An 18,662-nucleotide genomic window follows, 5' to 3' on the forward strand; every position below is an offset into this window, starting at 1 on the left:
TGTTTAGGGGTAGGTTTAGGAGATAGTTAGTAGGGTTTAGGAGATAGTTAGTAGGGTTTAGGAGGTGATTAGGTTAGTAAGTATAGATTAGTATTTTTAAATTATGATTAGTATAGTGGTCTTTAACTTATGTTTTTTAATTAGATTTTTTAATTTAATAAAGTTGTTTTTTGGTAATTTTTTAGTATTTCTATTTTAGTTAGTAGTTAATATATAGTGTTAGGAAGTAAGTGGTAGTTTATGATTCAAGTATGATTAGTGTACGATATTTTTAAAATCATGTATTATTTCTTTTGGCATTTTTATTTTGACAATGTTCTTTAAGTAATAATTTTTAATTGTAAGTGGGTTTATTTGTTTAGTATGTGTTATAAGTTAGGGTCTATATAGATAACTTAAAGGTTGTTTAGGGTTTAAGTTAGAAGTTGGTTTTAATGTTCTAATTAATTAAAGGGTAAGTATTTAGTGTTTTATTAAGTTCTAATAGGATTTTTTCATATTTGGAGTTGAGTAATATTATAATATTAAGTAACCTATTAAGTGCAGATCTAGTTCTTCAGGGGAATGTTCTAGTAAATTGAATTAGGTAAATACTTACAAGTAAGACATAATGTAATCCATATTATTGTTTACATAAAATTATAAGTAAATTAATATAGTTGAGTAAGGTTTATTAGTCGTTAATTAGGGCTAAACTCGATTGTAACAATATAGAGGTGAGTTTCCTTTCTCATGTCAAAAAGAGAAACATGTGAATCTAACCTCTTCGAATAATTATACCTAACTAACTTGAATTCAATATTAGAACTTCAAAACCCTAATTACCTTTACCCTAATTTATGATTTATTTGAAACTAAAACCCTAGAACTCTAGTAAACTAACTGTGAAACCTTGAGACTTGAACTCAACTACACCATGTTGTCATCTATCTGCAATGCATTTGATGTTGGTTGTTATAAACTTAGTTGTAATTACCTTCAAAAAAAATTTCTTGGTGTGGTTTTGCCTTAATTTTTGGGCATAAAATTTCCATGGAAGGGCTTATATATGTTACCTCTTTGTGTTCCAAGAGTTGGCTTGGGTCCCTAATTGATTTGGAACAAATTGTAATTTCTCACAAAAAGTTGTCATTCCAATTTGCAAATTTGCAAAATTAACAAATTTTCTTTTCTTCTTACAACCATGAATCCTATTGATGCAAAATAATGTGAAATCATGCCCTAGACATGTCTACTCTCAATATACCTCATTTTGTGCATTTTGGACCTAATTTTCCTATTGTGCCAAATTTGGCCCATATGGCAACTTTTGGCCAATGCAATGACAACTTTTTCCCAATTTTGGCAATGATATTCACACAAAAACAAACTTTCACAAACACACTTAATGGACCTATACACAGTCCTTATTCTCTTCAAGATCTGGCCAAGGTCAATAGAAGCCAAATTTCTAAGGGTTTATCATCCAAACCCTAGGTGCTCTTGCACCAACACCTCTTCATTATCCTTGTTAGGGTCTTATCATGAATTCTTCATGTTAATTTGAAAGGGTCTCTTATAAGGGGTTAAAGTGGCCTCTACAATATTAGTAATAATGATCCAACAATTTTATTATGATACCATCATTTTTGAAAGTCTTTATTTATTGATAAGATCCGAGGGTTTATTTGGTGTTTCCTACCTTCATGAGTGTTTATCCCAATTTATCTCTAATTGTTACAAAGGTTGCTTCTTTCTATGGTTCCATATTGGAGCATCTCTAAAGGAAGATGGTGAGGTGAAAGGAAAACTTCTAATTAGCATTGGTAAACTTCACCTTCTTGGGGTTTCCCTTCTAAGGTATTCTAATTTACTTCCCCTTCACTTTCAAAATAACTAGGAATACAACCTTGAAATTTGAGGCTATTTAGAAATACTACCTTTGAATTGAGATGGAGGAGAGAAAGATAAATTTTCTAGTTAATTGAGAGATGATGTGCATGTCTAAAAATGGGAGGTTTGGGATTGAGAAAAGTAACTCATATGAATAGGTCCTTCATGGAAAAGATAGGTTAGAGGTTGGCAATCCATAATGCTGATTGGTGTAAGATAATGTGTGCCAAATATCTAAATAATGAATTTTTTTTGGATAATCATTTCACCCCCCTCCTCCCCCTAGGGTCCAAAACATAATAAAATAATGTTTGAAGTCAAAACATTTTGCATAGAGATCTGAGGTGGCTTATGGGAGATGGTAATTTTTATTACATTTTTGGAGGATCCTTGGATGATGGAATCTCCTCTTATTGTTAAAAATAGATGCTTACAAAGGCTTCCCTCCAACCATTATGGGACCAAGGTTGCTAATATCCCCTAGGTCTTTGAAGGATTTTACCCAATGCTACCAAGCTCACCCTGAACTTAATCTCTTAGCTAGAGAGCTACAAAAGGTTGTTCAATATAAAAGAATCATACTCTCCTCCCTTGAATACAATATTTTTTGGAAGTGGAGTACTTCAGAGAATTTATTAGTAAAATTGGCATATGTGTTTCTTATAGGAAACCATCAACCTAAAGATTGGTTTAAAGAGGTGTGGAACCCTCATTTGACACCTAAGATCAATATCTTTTGGTGAGTGGTGATCTAGTTAGAAGAGTCTTTCACTTCCCAAATAGGTGTGTGATATGCAAAAAGGCTAAAGAATATGTTGTACATCTATTGATTCATTACAATTTTGCTAATATTTATAAAAAAAAATCATTATAAATGTGAATCTATCCTGAGTTTTCAATAATGACATTCATCTTTTGTTGGAACATAAAGGTCCTATTCATAATTTGTTAATTTCTCAAACTTTGGAGGTTGATTCCTCTACATCTTTCTTGTAGTATATGAAAAGAATGAAACAAAAATCTCTTCTTGGAGAAGCTAGAGATGACTAAGGAGATCTTTAGTTTCTTTTATAGGAGGCTTAAAGAGAACATTGTAGGCACTATTGCCACATGCCAACATACATCACCTTCTATGCATAAGGAGAGGATTCTCATGAATTAGGAACTTCCAAACAAGAATTCTAAGTTTGATAACTTGAAACTTTTAATGAGGAGAAATACGATTTGGAAGGCTCTAGGTCAGCAATGTTTCAGATTATATTTTGATGATGTAGCTCGAGGGTCAGGGTTGTTGTTGGAGACATAACTAGATCTAGTTGTGGTGTGTTGGTCCTTGCCTATACTAAGAATGTTAATGGATCCACAAAAAACAAAGCAGGAGGTGTGGCGTTGTTGTGGAGCATGGAGTTTTCCCTCTTTATTGGAATTAGGGTCCTTACTATTGAGGGGGACTCACTTCTATTAATCAATGTTGTTAAAGGACAACTAATATTCCCAGTTAGTCTTTATCTAACATTATTGAAGACAATAGTGTGCTTCTCCTTGGTTTAATTTTTTTTGAGATTATGCATATTTCTAAGGAGGGGAATAGGCTAATTGATGCTCTACTTATTCTCCATTTGGAGGTAGAAGGTATTAGATGTTAGTAGGTAACCAAGAGCTTCCCCCCAAGATTATATTCCTTATGAAGGAGGATTTCACATAATATAACTATTGGTATGGATAGTCAACACATATTCTATTAGGCTTCTAATTCCTCTACAAACCATTTAAGAGGAGCCTTTTTGTACTATATGGCTTCTTACCTTTCTCTTACTCCTTGGATTCAGATGTGGGAAATTCTTATTGTGGCTAATTGTAAAGAGAGAAATTTCTTTATTGTTGATATGGAGGTTAACTCAAATTTTGAGGGTATGCACTCCTTTCAAGTCTAGTTTTCAAACTCGCTTGACTATTAGCGATGCATGTGTCCTACACTTTTAAAAGGGGTCAAATTTTTGCGCATGACACTAGCATCCTCGTATAGAATATGAGAAGGGAAGCATGATTAAGACAATTATGGAGGTGATGATGGGGCCACATTTTATGTTGACCTATAGAAAGAGGAAAAGATGAATCTCAAATGAGACTACAATGAATTAGAGGTTCCAAACTAGAGTTGATAGGGTGGAGGGTGTGAAATGGTCTGACAGCCAAAAATTGAAGGGTAAATGGGTTTCCAGGGACCCCATTGTGGTCAATCCATTAGATCTAACTTTGTCTAAGCTTGTGCACCACTCTAACAAGGGGTAGGAATTAGAGTTGAATACCTATGTATATGAAAAACTTGCTAAAAAACCAAATGGGTGAGAGTGAAGAAGGGTTGTCTAATGATTCTACATCTTTCTACCATGGATATACTAATATGATATACAAGGTTAAAGGTTTGGAGGAGAAGGTAGGAGTGTTGCATGACAAAGTCAACAATTTAAAGGCTAGCTAAGTGAGAGGAATCTTTAAGGAATATGGCCTTGGTAAACCACTATTGTTGGCAGGTTATGAGGAGCAGTGCGTTGTCCATTGGTTTCAATGTTGTTGCTCCTTTAGTCTTCTATCTTTCTCCCTTTTGTCTTCCACTCTTCTATTTAACATTTGTTTTCCAACATTTTAGAATATGTATATTAATCTTATATTATAATACATAGTAGTTCAACCACCTGATTTACTTATTATAATACATAGTTATATTAATCTTGTATTATAATATAATATTATTTAGTTATAGATACATATTTAATTATTTTCATAGATATCATCTGAACAAAATTCAAACCTAAGAACGTGTAAACAATTAATAAGATTAAACTAAATGAACATATAACCACAACTATTAATTAATTTGATATTCATAGAAATATGCACCAGGAGCTCTGGATCGACATTGCCACATTGCCAGGGAACACGTTTTTGTCCTAACCATGTTAATACCCGGGACGCTCCTGAGAATCTGGCCGACGCCACTTCTTGACGGAGTCGTTTGTTAACATATACCGGTATATTTGCCAAATTATGCCCTCAAATAACCGGGAAAGCGTTCCAACATATATCCCTGGGTGATGTAGAACTACAGCAGAACTTTTAAACTTATTCTCAAAGATTCATTCTGGCGCAAGGGCTTACACAAATAAGGTATGATAATCCTGTAGCCTGGAAGCTTGTGAGTTAGTTTTGTTTCTGCAAAAGCAAAATTGTTTCGACTCGCTTTATAATTTTCGGGTTGGGAAGATTAAGTAAAGTATTTTTCCTGCGAGTGTTAAGTGCTGCTTTGACTTCCCTTTTTTGGGTTTTCTTCAAGAGTAAGGAAAACCCATTTTGGGCGTTCTTTGTGAAAAGGATAGATGCGAGAAATGTGCTCCGAATTGGGGAAAGATTGTATTGCAGTTGAAGAAGATGAAAATTTAACATGGGCGGAGTCAATTCCCCAACATGTAATGGAGAGCATATTTGCTCGGCTTCCTGTAGAATGTGTGCTGCGTTGGCGGACAATATGTAGGGATTGGAATGTTCTCTTTTCCTCCCAAAACTTCTTGACCCTCTACTCTCAAACCCCAAAGAGGGATGAATGGCTAATTCTGTGTGGGAGCAGGTATTGCCTGGCCTACAGCTTCTCCATTAGAAAATGGTTGACTATATCACTTTCTGCAGGTCCTCTGTATGGTTTTAAGGGATCGGAGTTAGGCTTATTCTTACTGCAAAATTGTACTCCCTTGGGGCGGAGCCTCTTTGTTTTTAATCCAGTCACACAAACCAGTTTTGAGCTTCCTCCAGTATCGTACATCTTGGTCATGATTTATTCTGCATACATTATGAAAGGAGATGACAGAGATGAGTACAAAGTAGTATTGGTGGGCTCCGGTTGGAGAGGTGCACACATTGTGCAAATCTATGATTCGTGTGAGAAGTCATGGAAAATTGCAGGGCAGATACAGCTTTTGAAGGACCCCGGTGAGATAGCTTTTGGCAAAAGTTGTTTTTTCTTTACTACTTTAGAGCCCTTTGTAGGTATCGGCATTAGGGTCTGCAGCTTTGATTGTAGTGTCAAAAGTTTTATACCAATGCCTGCAAGTTATGACTTGTCTGTGCCTAAGCTTGTTGTTTGTGGGAAGGTGTTCCTAATAGTTGTACCCATATTAAGGATAAATGATATAATGGATATTATTGTTTGGCAATTGGAATATAAAGAGGATTTCGAAGATCCCTTTTGGAAAGAGATTACAAGAATGCCTCGGTTTATACTTGAGAAATTCGACAGGCAATCGAAATGGGATCAATCTCATTGCATTGGATTTGAGGATTGCTTGTGCTTCAAAATCTGGGGGGGCACTGATGTGGTTGAATATAATTTTATTGACGGGTCCTGGAAATATTTGTCAAAATGCCCAACTGTAGACAGGGATGAGATCATCTGTAGCTTTTCCTTTCAGCCCAATATTCTTCTCAAGTTGTGATATCAACATGTGCTTGTTTAGGTAATTGATTCAACAAATGATTAGATTATCATTCTAAGTTAGTTTTCACATTGATGGCAGTTTTTTATAGATTTTGATTGTCACTTCAATTTGTTAATAAGGTGATATTCTATCTGAAACAGGGAATTGTAATTTGGTTACTGAATTGTACATAATCTGAGTGTTCAATACATTTCTTGCAGTTTGCATAAGGATATTATTGATTTTGGTTGTCACTTCTATTTGTTAAGCAGGTGATATTTCTATTTTAAACATGGCATTGTAATTTGGTGACTGAATTGTATCTGTGTATATAATACATTTCTTACAGTTTTCTTGAGCATGTTTTAACTAGAGATTTGAGAATCTCCGCGATTCAGGCAATTTTACAATTCGATTCAACCTTACCAAGTTTTGGTGACTCAGTAACTTTAATCAGCGATTAATCAGCAGAAATCGTCTAACCTAACAATTCATGTGATGCAAGCAAAAATTGCAAGAAATCGCTGCCATGAATCGGGATTTTAAAACTGAAAATCACACTTCATTTCACCCAAGTTGGGATGCAAGATTAAAATGACATGTGGAGACAATATTTTACCATGAATTTGTTACTATATAATCATCAGATGTGAATCAGAACAGTTACTGTTTACATCCAAGATTTCATACAATTTAGGTAAATTTAATCAGAAGACTTGTCAATTGAGATCAACCTACAAACATTAATTTCTACAAAGACAGAGAATGAACAACAATGCACACAGTTACCACATCAATTTCTACGAAGACAGAGAATGAACGACAATCACACAGATACCAGTGGTTAACAGTTATCCTCACTGAACCACAGATCCTCACCACCAACAAGTAATATAAAGCCTTCTAATTTTGAAATGCAATACATTAAGAAAATTTGAGGGTAAGATTTTTGGAGAGAAATCAGGAAAATTCTCTCCTCTAAACATTTTAAACATGTCTATCCCAAAAAATGAGCTATAATTAAACCACAGCATTGAATGGAGTATGTTAAAAAGGCAAGTAAAAAAGTAAAGCAACATGAGAATCAGCAACATATGCAACAAAATTGGGGGCATTCTAAATGACTGCACTTATCATTTTACATATGTTATGGATTTATCATTTATGTTCCTTGTTTATGTATGTTGCTTCTATTTGATGATGTTATAATGTGTTTTAAGTTATATTCATTAAAGCATGCATAAAATATGTTTTAAATCTCTAAAATATCTAGATTTTAAGGTTTCTTTCACTTTGCCAATTCGTAGCTGAGTCATAGCTGATTCATGAGTTGAGTAGACCTTACCAATTACGATTTGATTTTGAGTTTTGATTCTTTTGTTTTGACAATTTTCTGTAAGATGATATTGTTCCTATAAGCTAAATATTTTTATTATTGCAGAGGTGTAGAACATACAGGGCAAATTCATATTTCTTAGCAACAAGCCACAAAATATCAGTCACATTCTCAATATTCCAGATCAGCCCATATGGTATTAACAAGAAATTAAATCCTTTATGCCATACAGTGAATGTTTGATACTAATGATCCTTTGGGCATGGATAATATCAATTATAAATTATGATGTCTTAGCTAGTTAGGAATCCCTGTATCCTTGAGAAGTTGAAATTTCTTATTGCCTGGGTCTGCATATTTGTTTTTTGATTGTTGAATTCTTGGTTTAACCTCACCCAGTCGATAAGACCAAACGAGAAGGGCTCATCTCCAACATTATAAATGTCAAACAAGGACCAACACCTCAAAACATCTGCCATTGTGCTCAAACACAAGATCTCCAGTAAAACAACCAAGAGATGAAACTGTTGCACAATGTATCCATGCACCTGTTGCACAATGTATCCGTGCACCTTGGACTGCAACAAACTTAAGTTCAATACAAGATCAAATTAAATTGAAGCCGGGGACGCGCAATTGCTGCATACATTGTTGGCTTACTTTATTTTTCTAATTTTGATAGAACAAAGTAAATAGACTATAAAAGCTCAGTCCAAACCCAGTGCTTATATTTGTGGGTAGCTTAATAACACATATTTGTCTAGTATTAACTATTACGCAATGTTCTAAAGCCCATTATAATTCCTGTAGATATTCTGGTTGAAGGGCTTCTCTGACATAGTATCCAAAGGGGTCCATACCTATTTCCGGTTTCCTCTTAGACAATGCAAGCAGTATCCTTCAGTCTAGATAAAGTTGTACCTTGTAGGAAAGGAATATGAACTTTGTCGCCATCCAAAAAATTTCCTATCTGTGAACTAGCATCTTTTTTGGAAGAATGATGAATAAAGGCTTGGAAGAAAGCCATACTTCTTGCTAGCTCACATCGAAAGTTTACACGCTTTACCCATTGCCGACTAAGAGCAATTATATGCCAAACCTGAGATGCTACAATGTAACATCTTTCAATTGGATACTACACTTGCACAAGCAAAAATCCTTGTTCATATACTACTACCTATTTGCATTTTTAACAGACAAATGTGCTAAAAAAATGTTTTTTCTTTGTGGAAATTTTGAAAATTACTGCTGATATATAAACTAAAATCCACGACAGAACGTTATGCCATATCCATTTCCATAGTTTTGGAATGCCAGACAATAAAATCTAAGCTTTCGTAGACTTTGGAATAGGAGTTTTTATCTTAGAATTTATACTATTCAACCTCCAGCGGCTCCCTCAGACGCTCTAGGCCCACCCTTATCTTGGGTCTTATTCTTCAGTTCTGGACTACTTCTTGTCCGTGAGTAGTATTTAGCATATCTTTCTTTGCTTCTGCTTTTTTAGCTTCTTGTATATTCTGTGAGTGTGGACACCTTTTGGTGCTCTACTGTTGACTGTTGTCTTGTTGTATGGTTTCAGTCCCTTAGACCCTCGTGATCTCTTAATGAACATTAATAAATTAATCTTATCTTATCTTATCCACCCCAAACTAGTCTGTTTGCAAACTTTCCTATTATTTTGTTAGACCAAACCTTCCTTAGTTTGTCATTAAGATCTGATGCTTTTTGGATGAGACATGATTTAGTTACATGTATCAAATGCATTTCCTTTCGATAGTCCAAACGACCCTCAAGTTGTCTCCAACTGCTCTATTTCATCTGCTTTTTAACAGTGATCCCATGTTTCAGTTCCATGTGATTTCCTACAAAACGTTATGCCCTAACATTTGGGGTTTATGAATAGCCTATCTTTCCTATTGAAAGTGCTATTGAACAATATTTTGTAATCTTCTAAAAATGCTTTATCATATCCACGAGAGAGGCAATACAATTAAAGAACTTAGGCATCCACATGCATAATATTAGATATGAAGTTTTGGGCGAACCCTTAAAAGTTCCTTGAATCCAGACAATTATGTTGAAAGGTGATATTGGTTAGCTTTTGAGATTATAACTCCTATTAAAATTTTTATTCTATTCGATATTATATCTAATATTTAAGATTTCATTCTAATAGAGCTTGACAGGCCAAGGCAACAATTAATTTTTGTATATTTAAATGAAGCATATCATTATAATCTTATTTTGATTGAACCCCTCAAATTTCGCCATTTATGTTAGCATAGACCACAAATCTTACTACTGAATCCTGGCCTTTGCAATGAATCGGAGCGTGACAGGACCATTATTTTAATTCATAATGGACTTACGCATCTGCATTGTTCTGTTTTTTTCAGTCTCATTTAACGACTGAAATATCATTGTTTGCAGCAAATGATGGTATTTTAAAGTAAACTTCTGTGACATTAGGTACATATCAAGGATTTCATAGGGTACTGTGTAGTGACATTAGGTACATATCAAGGATTTCATAGGGTAATGTGTAGTATCATGTGTAGTCCTTGGACTATGTCAAAACAATCAACCAAATGGTGAGCAATATGCTTCTAATAAAGATTTTTCTTGCTGTAACTGATCATATATACCGGCACCTAATGATTTAGCTATGCTCTATCTAATAATAATCACAGCGATCTGAGAATTTAGGTAAGCTCGTTAAAACCTGATCTATCTTGTACAGTCTTGCACCGTCTCCTATTAGTGATTGAGGGACCTGACAATTTAGCTATTCTCTAATTTATCATAACTACAGGGACCTCACGATTTAGTTGGGCTCTTGAAAATCTGATCTATCTTGTACAGTTCTGGTATATCTCAAATTAGTGAGCCAAATGTTGTATATTGTATGATTAATAAATTTTCTCTACCTCATTATAAGTACATCGTTATGTATCACCAGAATCTAGATCTCTCTTAGTAGTCTCTAGAGCATCCCCAATCCTTTGCTCAAGTAGCTTATTGATACGCAACTCAATGCCCCTGTTTAGTAGCATGTATTACGGCATCTTACCATTTTGTAAACCCTTCTCTAAATTTGTGATTGGATGTTAGAGATCCTTATTAGAAGAGACTGTAGTAGATTAGGCTACCTTCGTGTATCTAGAACTTCTAATTTGTATGTTGAAATTTGTGGATTTTTTTGGTAAACCTCCTTAGGTGACTAAAGAGCTTAAATCTAAGGTTTAGGTTTTTACACTTTTATGTCATAGAGTGCAAATTGGTTTTAAAGTGTCAGTTCAAAACGTTCACTCATAATCTGTTATGTTCACCTCCCAGTAGCCACTCACCAATACAAATAGTACTTTTTGCACAAATGGACCAATTAGAAACCAAGAAAGCTAAAAAATGATCAACTATTAGTACATGTGTGATCGGCTATTAGTACGTGTTATTGTACATGTATAATCTTTTTTTGGGGCTTTTTAAAAGTGGTAATTTGGGGGATCTATAATGATATTGTATTGGTCATTGGATCCCTTGACGACTTATTTTTAATATAAGGATCATTTGATTGCCATGTTGCAACCATGGTCTATTTTCTTTGTAAATTGCTTTGGTAGTTGATGTAGGTGACATGCAAAAAGGGAGTAGGGGAGGAGACCTAGTAGCCACCCAAGCTAACTTCTTGCATATAGAACTCGTAACACATACACCAAAAATTTGTTGATTCTTAAGATGAATCTCTATAGGTGGTGATTGAAGAGATTAAAGCTAAGGTTTATGCATATTTGCAGTTATGAAGTTCTCTATAGAAGTCACAGAGTGCGAAATGGTCAAAAAGTGCCATTTAATCCGTTATGTTCACCTCCCAATGACTGCTCACCAAAAATAATAGTACTTTTTGCACAAATGGACCAATCAGCAATCAATAAAGCTAAAATATGATTAACTATTAATACATGTGTGATCAGCTATTAGTACATGTGTGATTGGCTATTAGTACACGTGTTATCATTTTTTGGGGCTTTTAAAAAGTGGTAATTGGAAGGATCTATAAGGATATTGTATTCGTCATTAGACACCTCAACGAGTGCTGGATCTCTTCCCATAATTGCTTATAACCTCAAGGATTTATAGAACATTAGTTTTAGATTATTGCATTGGCTGAAACCTTCATCAATAATGGACATATATGTTTTTGCTTTGTATTATTAATTTTTTAAAAGAGTTGTCTCATCAAATACAACATTTCTTGGTGGATTTCCTTGTACCCCCAAAATAATGAATTTGTTAATGTTTACAAAGAAATATTGAAAACAAACAATCAATATCTTCTTTTAATATCAATTTATAATAAAATTGTTGTATCAATGTATGTAATAATTAAAATAATTTTAAATAAAAATAAAATGTCTTTTAGTAAGGAGAAACACATTATGAATAAACCATTTGATTTGCTTGAAATGATCCAAATTCAATACAAAATAGAAACACATTATGAATAAACCTCAACCATTAATATAAATTATGAAATCCTTAATATAAACTAGATGTTACAAAAACCTAAAAAATTATTACTGTAACCTATATTATTGTTTTAGAAGCCCAATAATAGTTAAAAGATAAAACTTAATCAACTTAATAAAATTAATGTGAAATTTGCATATAACAACACTAAATTTGTTTAAAATCTCAAGAATTTTGGGAAATAATTTTATTGAGTCATGTAGTCATATTTTGATGGGATAGTTTTATATTGTTGATCAAAGCTAAATCACATGAAATAATAGATGTCCAATTAAAGATCACAAGAAGAAGGAATATATATATTGAAAGCTAAAACATCACCTAAATAATGAAGCCTAAAATAGTTACATATGAAATATAACTTATGAACTTGTTTAAAACATGTCCAACCTTCTCTTTATACAATTCTAGAAGCTAGTTTGATTTCCATTTTAGAACTCTTTTGAATTAAATAAAATAGTGGTTAATATTTGCCCAATTTCTCGCCATTTTTGAAATCATATTTTGAATTATATATATATATATATATATATATATATATATATATATATATATATATATATATATATATATATATATATATATATATATATATATATATATATATATATATATATATATATATATATATAATAAGTAATAGGTCATTATTATTATTTGTTGAAATTAATTATTACTATGTGTTAAGGTCAAGTAGACTAGAATCCACTACTTCTTACATGAGAGTCACAAAAGTTACTATAGTGTTATAGGCTCTTGTCTACATATATATAAATGCTAAATTATTCAAACAAAATATTTTTCTGCAACTAAATATTTTTGATATGATAGTGTTTGCGTTTGAATCATGAATTTTAAGTCTATCTTAAATATGATTTCAAATCTCATTCCATATCTCATTTTTTTCACTTCCTATGATCCAACACAAAATTCTTAGAGCTCTGTATTGTTAGAGAAAATAATTTCTTTAGTGTTAAAAAGTCTATGATAAGTTTTTCTTGTTTAAAAGAGGAAACCATGTGAATTTTTGGCAAGTGTATAAACACCTCAAATTTTGAAAGACTTATCATACATTTTTTGGCCAAATCTTCAACACTTCTCCAACCAATTGGTTTCTTTTGACCTAGAGTATTCCATTACTTTTCACTAAATCTTCATGAATCAAGTACCCATTTCAATGTCAATATTATTTTCCCTCAAACCCAAATATTGTTATCATTGCTTATTTCCCAATTTAATACAATTAAATATGGATAGTAAGAGCATGAGAGTGTGTGCTATATAATTCATCATCAAACCTTGGAGACAATAAAATAGAAATTGAATCTTGGTGTGTAATGGGTATGTCAAAGAGGTATGAAAGGTCAATATGGATAAAAACAAGATTAATCATTTGAATATGTATGTGCATCATCATCCACTAGGTGGATGACTAGGTTTCAATCACCACATACATGAAGCTAGTGTGGTTCTAAATCCTATTATCAAGGCTTCATATTCAATAATGTTATTGGTGTATATAAACACTATTATGTATGAACTAAGAATTGTGTCTCCTTGCAATGTTAGAATGAAATCACTACCCTCAAGCCATGTATTATATACAATTTGTCAAAGTAAAACTTCTAGTTCACAAAGTGTGTAATTGAAGCACTAATTCATTTACAAATAACAAGAGCATATCATCTAGAATTGGAGTGTTTGCAAGTTGATTAGTCATGACTTATCCTTTCAATGGAAATCTTTCTTAGGATCATCACCATTTAGTGATTTACCTAATGTAAGTTGTGTTTAGTGGTGAAATGGAAGTGCTTAAAAGGGCATGGTCTCCACTTCACACTAACATTCAATACAAGAGAAATAGGGGCTTCCAAACATAACTCTCAATATAACTCACATTAGTTTAGAAAAAACCAAAGGGATAAAGGGATGCCAATGCTAAACACAAATTTTATCAAGGAACTGCACAAGAATTCCTCTTTTATGTAATATTGGTTTGATTAAAGATGAAAAGGTAAATGTGAAATTGAGCTAATTGATAAATGAAAAGTGTAAGATAGATCTAGGTGCTAAATATATGAAATTAACCTAATTGGGATATGGAAATAGGTCTAGACTAAAAAATAAAATAAATGAGAAAGTACTCACCTTGAATTGTGCTCTAAAAATTATAGATCTAAACCTGTGATAGAACTTCTGATTGGAATCATGATCAAAGTAGAAGACCTATATATTGTTGTTTTTCTCAACCTAGTGCAATATGTTCCAAATGCTTTACAACAAAGTCACTGTGTTCCCAAGGAACAATAGAAAAGTTGACCCAACTTATTTAGAAATGTTTTGGTGAATGATTTTGAGATCTACAGTCACAACTTAACTATCCTATTCTTGCACATAGTAAAACTTGGTTTTTGCTTTGGTTTGACGAAGGGTTTCCTTGGTGAAGTCCTAGATTGAGGAATTAACCTCAAAATCTAGATGTAAAAATATTGGTAAAGGAAATTCAAACATGTTGTAGGATTGAATACATCAAATGAAACATACAATTACCTTTGTAGATGAAATTGAATTTGATATGTGATCAGGTATGCAAGTGTCATAACCTTGACTCAAAGAAACCAAAAGGAAATCAAAGAAGCCAAAACCTCATGCATAAGAATAAATGTGACATGCCATGATGAAGGATGGAAGAACATGAATGATCTTGGAAAGGTGGACCTCATCCTTTGAAGCCAAACCCCACTACTAACTTGAAGGAAGAAGCTTGATGCAAGAAGGAAATATTTGAAATTGATGAATACTTGAAGATGCTTGAAGAATTCCTTATAAACACATGTATGCTTGCTTTTGGTTTCTTGATAATATCTTGATGGATGATTGATTGATAAAAATGAAATTTCCAAGCCTCCTTATATATTAGCTTTTGAGATAAGAACAAAGAAGGCAAACCTCAGAGAAAGAGAAAAAAAATTGGCTAACCCAAGGCAGTTTAGGTCCCACAATCAAAATTTTCTCAAGGAGTAGGTCAACTTGGGAATAGGTCCCTGAAAGGAGTCTTGTAGGCCTCAAAGAAGGTGCATAAAGAATTGGAAAATAATGAAACAACCAAAAAATGTGGCCAAAAAGGTGATAAAATAACAACTAAAGGACCATGCTAGAAGATACAAGATGACTTAGAAATGCAAGAAATATTGGGAAGAAGAGAGAGTGATCAAAACCACACTAAGTAGGGCTAAAATGTCTTGAAAATAAAGTGCATCCATTTTAAGATGAACATTTAGCCCTCACTTTAGTGGGAGTATGAGGCAAGTCATACTCTCGGTAAAGGAAGAAGAGAGACAATGTCACAATGAGAGAGAACATCACCAAGCTCAATGAAATAAGCTCCCAAAAGTAGGATCCTAGCTCCATTCTCATGCATAAGAGCACAAAAAAAAGTGAAATAAAATAAAGGAAAACAAAGAAAAACATAAACAAAATCAAAAGACTCAAAAAGTCCAAATCAACTAGTGAAAGGGATCTCAATCAAAAAATGCCCTATCCACTTATATCTTATTTGGAAGGCTATTTAAAAACATAAGGGATTACATAAGAAAGGAAAACACATCACAAAGGATCATAACCCTCGTGATTCTATTCATCTAGCATGAGAGAGAGAGAGAGAGAGAGAGAGAGAGAGAGAGAGAGAGAGAGAGAGAGAGAGAGAGAGAGAGAGAGAGTCTTTCTCAATAAGCTTTGTGTGCCCTATTGTGAACTACAAAAAAACAAAAACAAAAAAGCAAGATCAAATGGTCTAGCAGATTTGTGTGCCCAATAGTCAATCTTGTGTGCTTATCAATGACTATTTTATGGATGTGTATGTATGTGTCTCCACCTGTGGATCAATTCCTTGGTATCACCATAGAATATAACTATGTTTGTGCTCTTTGTGGATGGACACGTGTTCATTATCCATAAAGAAAATGTTTGTGTGTGTTTCTCGGAGATGGAGAAGTAACACTAATACATGTTAGAGAGTGACATGTAAAAGAATTAAAATGAAAACACATTTCCCTAAGATAGAGAAGTGTCACTAATACCAGTTAGGGAGTGACATGTATAAGTAAAAGTGCATACAAATGTAAGCTATAGTGCAAAGAGGGCATGTTTTTATATTTTCAAAATGGAAAGATATGAAATACAATATATATGCAAACAATGCAAATACAAAAGGAGACGTTAATACCATTTTGCAGATGATAGCATACAAAGAAGATCTAGATACACCAAGAAGAAATCTAACTCTAAAAATGAAAGGGGCATAAGTGGGTTTCACCAAAAGAAGGTAAACACCCAATTCAAAGAAGGATTTAAGAGAGATCAAGGGATCTAACACCAAAAAAAGAAGAAGAGGAGAATCATATTATTAGATAAGTTTATGTGTATCATACTAATTTGATATATAAATCATCCTCAAATATTGTGTAGTGCTTCCTAAAAATTCGCTCCTATAAGACCCAAATTATACAAGCCAATCAAGTTAGAGTAAAATCATTTTTATCATTTTAAAATTTAAAAATCTCGTAGATGAACATTAGACAAAAATAAAAATTAAAATAGAAATATAAATACTTACATCTAATTGGTTCAAATAGAAAAGATTAATCACCACATAAGTGTAAGTGATTACAATAGTAGTAGCCTTCTGACAAATACAAAAAGAGGAGAGTCATTGTGTTTACTAAAATGTATGGTCAAAATAATATAAAATAAGGAATATCTTTAAGGCAGAAATATCTAACTCCAAGAAAGAGTTATTGGATGTTTGACTCACCAAAACATTTAATGGTGAAATGGAAGCACACAATAGGATATAGCCTCCACTTGACATTAACATTGAGTACAAGAGAAAGAGGGGCTTCTAGACGTAACTCTCAATCTAACCCAAGTTAGATTAACAAAACTCAAAAGGGATAAAGGGATTCCAGTGCTATACCCATATTACATCAAGGAAGTACACAAGAAAGTCCTCTTTCATACAATTTAAAGTTGACTTGAAAATGTGTATATGTAAATTTGTAATTGAGATAAATGATTAAATGAGAAGTGTAAGATAGAGCTAAAGTTTCTATAACTCTGGCTTTATTGCTCTAGATACAAAGGGGACTTAATTCACTTGGACTAATTAAAGATAGGGAAACTGATGTAGAGGGATCGACACTGGAACTCTCCTTGAGGAATTAAACACTCTAGGGACTCAACAGTGGATCTTCTTCTCTATATCACAATTATAAACTCTAGAGAAAACTCAAATTTGCATATATAGACTATCATAAACTTTGACAACAAGAGGTAGGCATTCAACCATAAAATAGTAGTGTTACAAAAATTCATCTTCTTGTAGCAAGCCAAGCATTTCAATTTGAATAACCGAGAATATTACACATTGAAAACCAAAGCCTGTCAAACCCAAACCTTTTATCCATCATATTCTCTTAAAACAATTACATCGATATCCAATACAACTATCCCAAAACCATAAATCAATACCGTAAGAACCATATGAATTTGCAATAGATTGAATTGTTCAACAAAATTGATTCTTGATAACATTTAAAAATCTGGACCTTCACAAAATCAGAAACTTTCAATATAAACCATTAACCATAGACTCAGTTTTAAATACAACCCACCAAAATCATTAGTCTATTAAACATGATATAGATAATAATTCCACATACAAAAAACTCAAAAAACATCTTCCATCATAATGAAAATACTTGAGAACACCATCCATTCAAAATTGATATTGAGTGATAATAATCGGTACTTGCGATGTATCAATTCCTTTAACAGAAAAATAGAATACAAAAAATATCAGTCCAAACTTTGGAAACCAAGTTTCCTTCACCAACAATATCATCATGTAAATTTGACATGCCAAAAATTGGTAAGATAGAAAATCCACAACCAAATACTCATATGAACTTTTCCCAGAAAACACAAAGGACCGATAACAGGAATCATAGAGAGTACAAAAGAAATCTTACACTAAGAAAACTTTATTGAAAACTATAAAAACTACAAAAAGAAATGGCCATGATTGTCGATAGTCAGAGGGCTGCAATATTCTCACATTTTGTTCTCCCTCTGAACTATGTTTTTTTTGAATTGCTCATGCCCATTTATAATTACTTTGGATAGTTACAAATGACTCTTGGGATTCCCTTTCGGTTACAAAATATTTGTCATTACATTTTGCACATCCATCATACATATTTCTCTCTTAAATAAATGTTTCCAATATTATACAACTTCTACATTTTAATAATATTGTAGGCTTTCTTCCTATTGCCACCATACTTCTTGTCACTGATGTGCTCCTGAACCATACCCCCAAATTTGAAAAGTTTCCATGTCCCATGGAAATGTGCTTGACTGAAACTTGCAAAAAAAAAATCTAAAAACTTTGCCTC

At 33.0% G+C, this 18,662-nt stretch overlaps 1 protein-coding gene across 1 annotated transcript; it reads left to right on the forward strand.

Moving 5' to 3' along the window:
• Positions 1-4,748: 4,748 nt before the first annotated feature.
• LOC149536262 (F-box/kelch-repeat protein At5g15710-like) lies at positions 4,749-6,595 on the forward strand. Its single transcript, XM_089806600.1, has one exon. It carries the CDS (start codon positions 5,250-5,252, stop codon positions 6,357-6,359), a length of 1,110 nt encoding a protein of 369 aa, XP_089662726.1. The 5' UTR covers positions 4,749-5,249; the 3' UTR covers positions 6,360-6,595.
• The last annotated feature ends 12,067 nt before the right edge of the window (positions 6,596-18,662 follow it).

Source organism: Cupressus sempervirens, chromosome 10 (genome assembly GCF_028749045.1).
Source record: "Cupressus sempervirens isolate cs-2001-9-10 chromosome 10, ASM2874904v1, whole genome shotgun sequence".
In the NCBI taxonomy this organism is placed as follows: domain Eukaryota; kingdom Viridiplantae; phylum Streptophyta; class Pinopsida; order Cupressales; family Cupressaceae; genus Cupressus; species Cupressus sempervirens.

Coding starts and splice junctions, on each gene's coding strand:
- LOC149536262 (XM_089806600.1), top strand. CDS start 5,250: ATGCGAGAAATGTGCTCCGAATTGGGGAAAGATTGTATTGCAGTTGAA.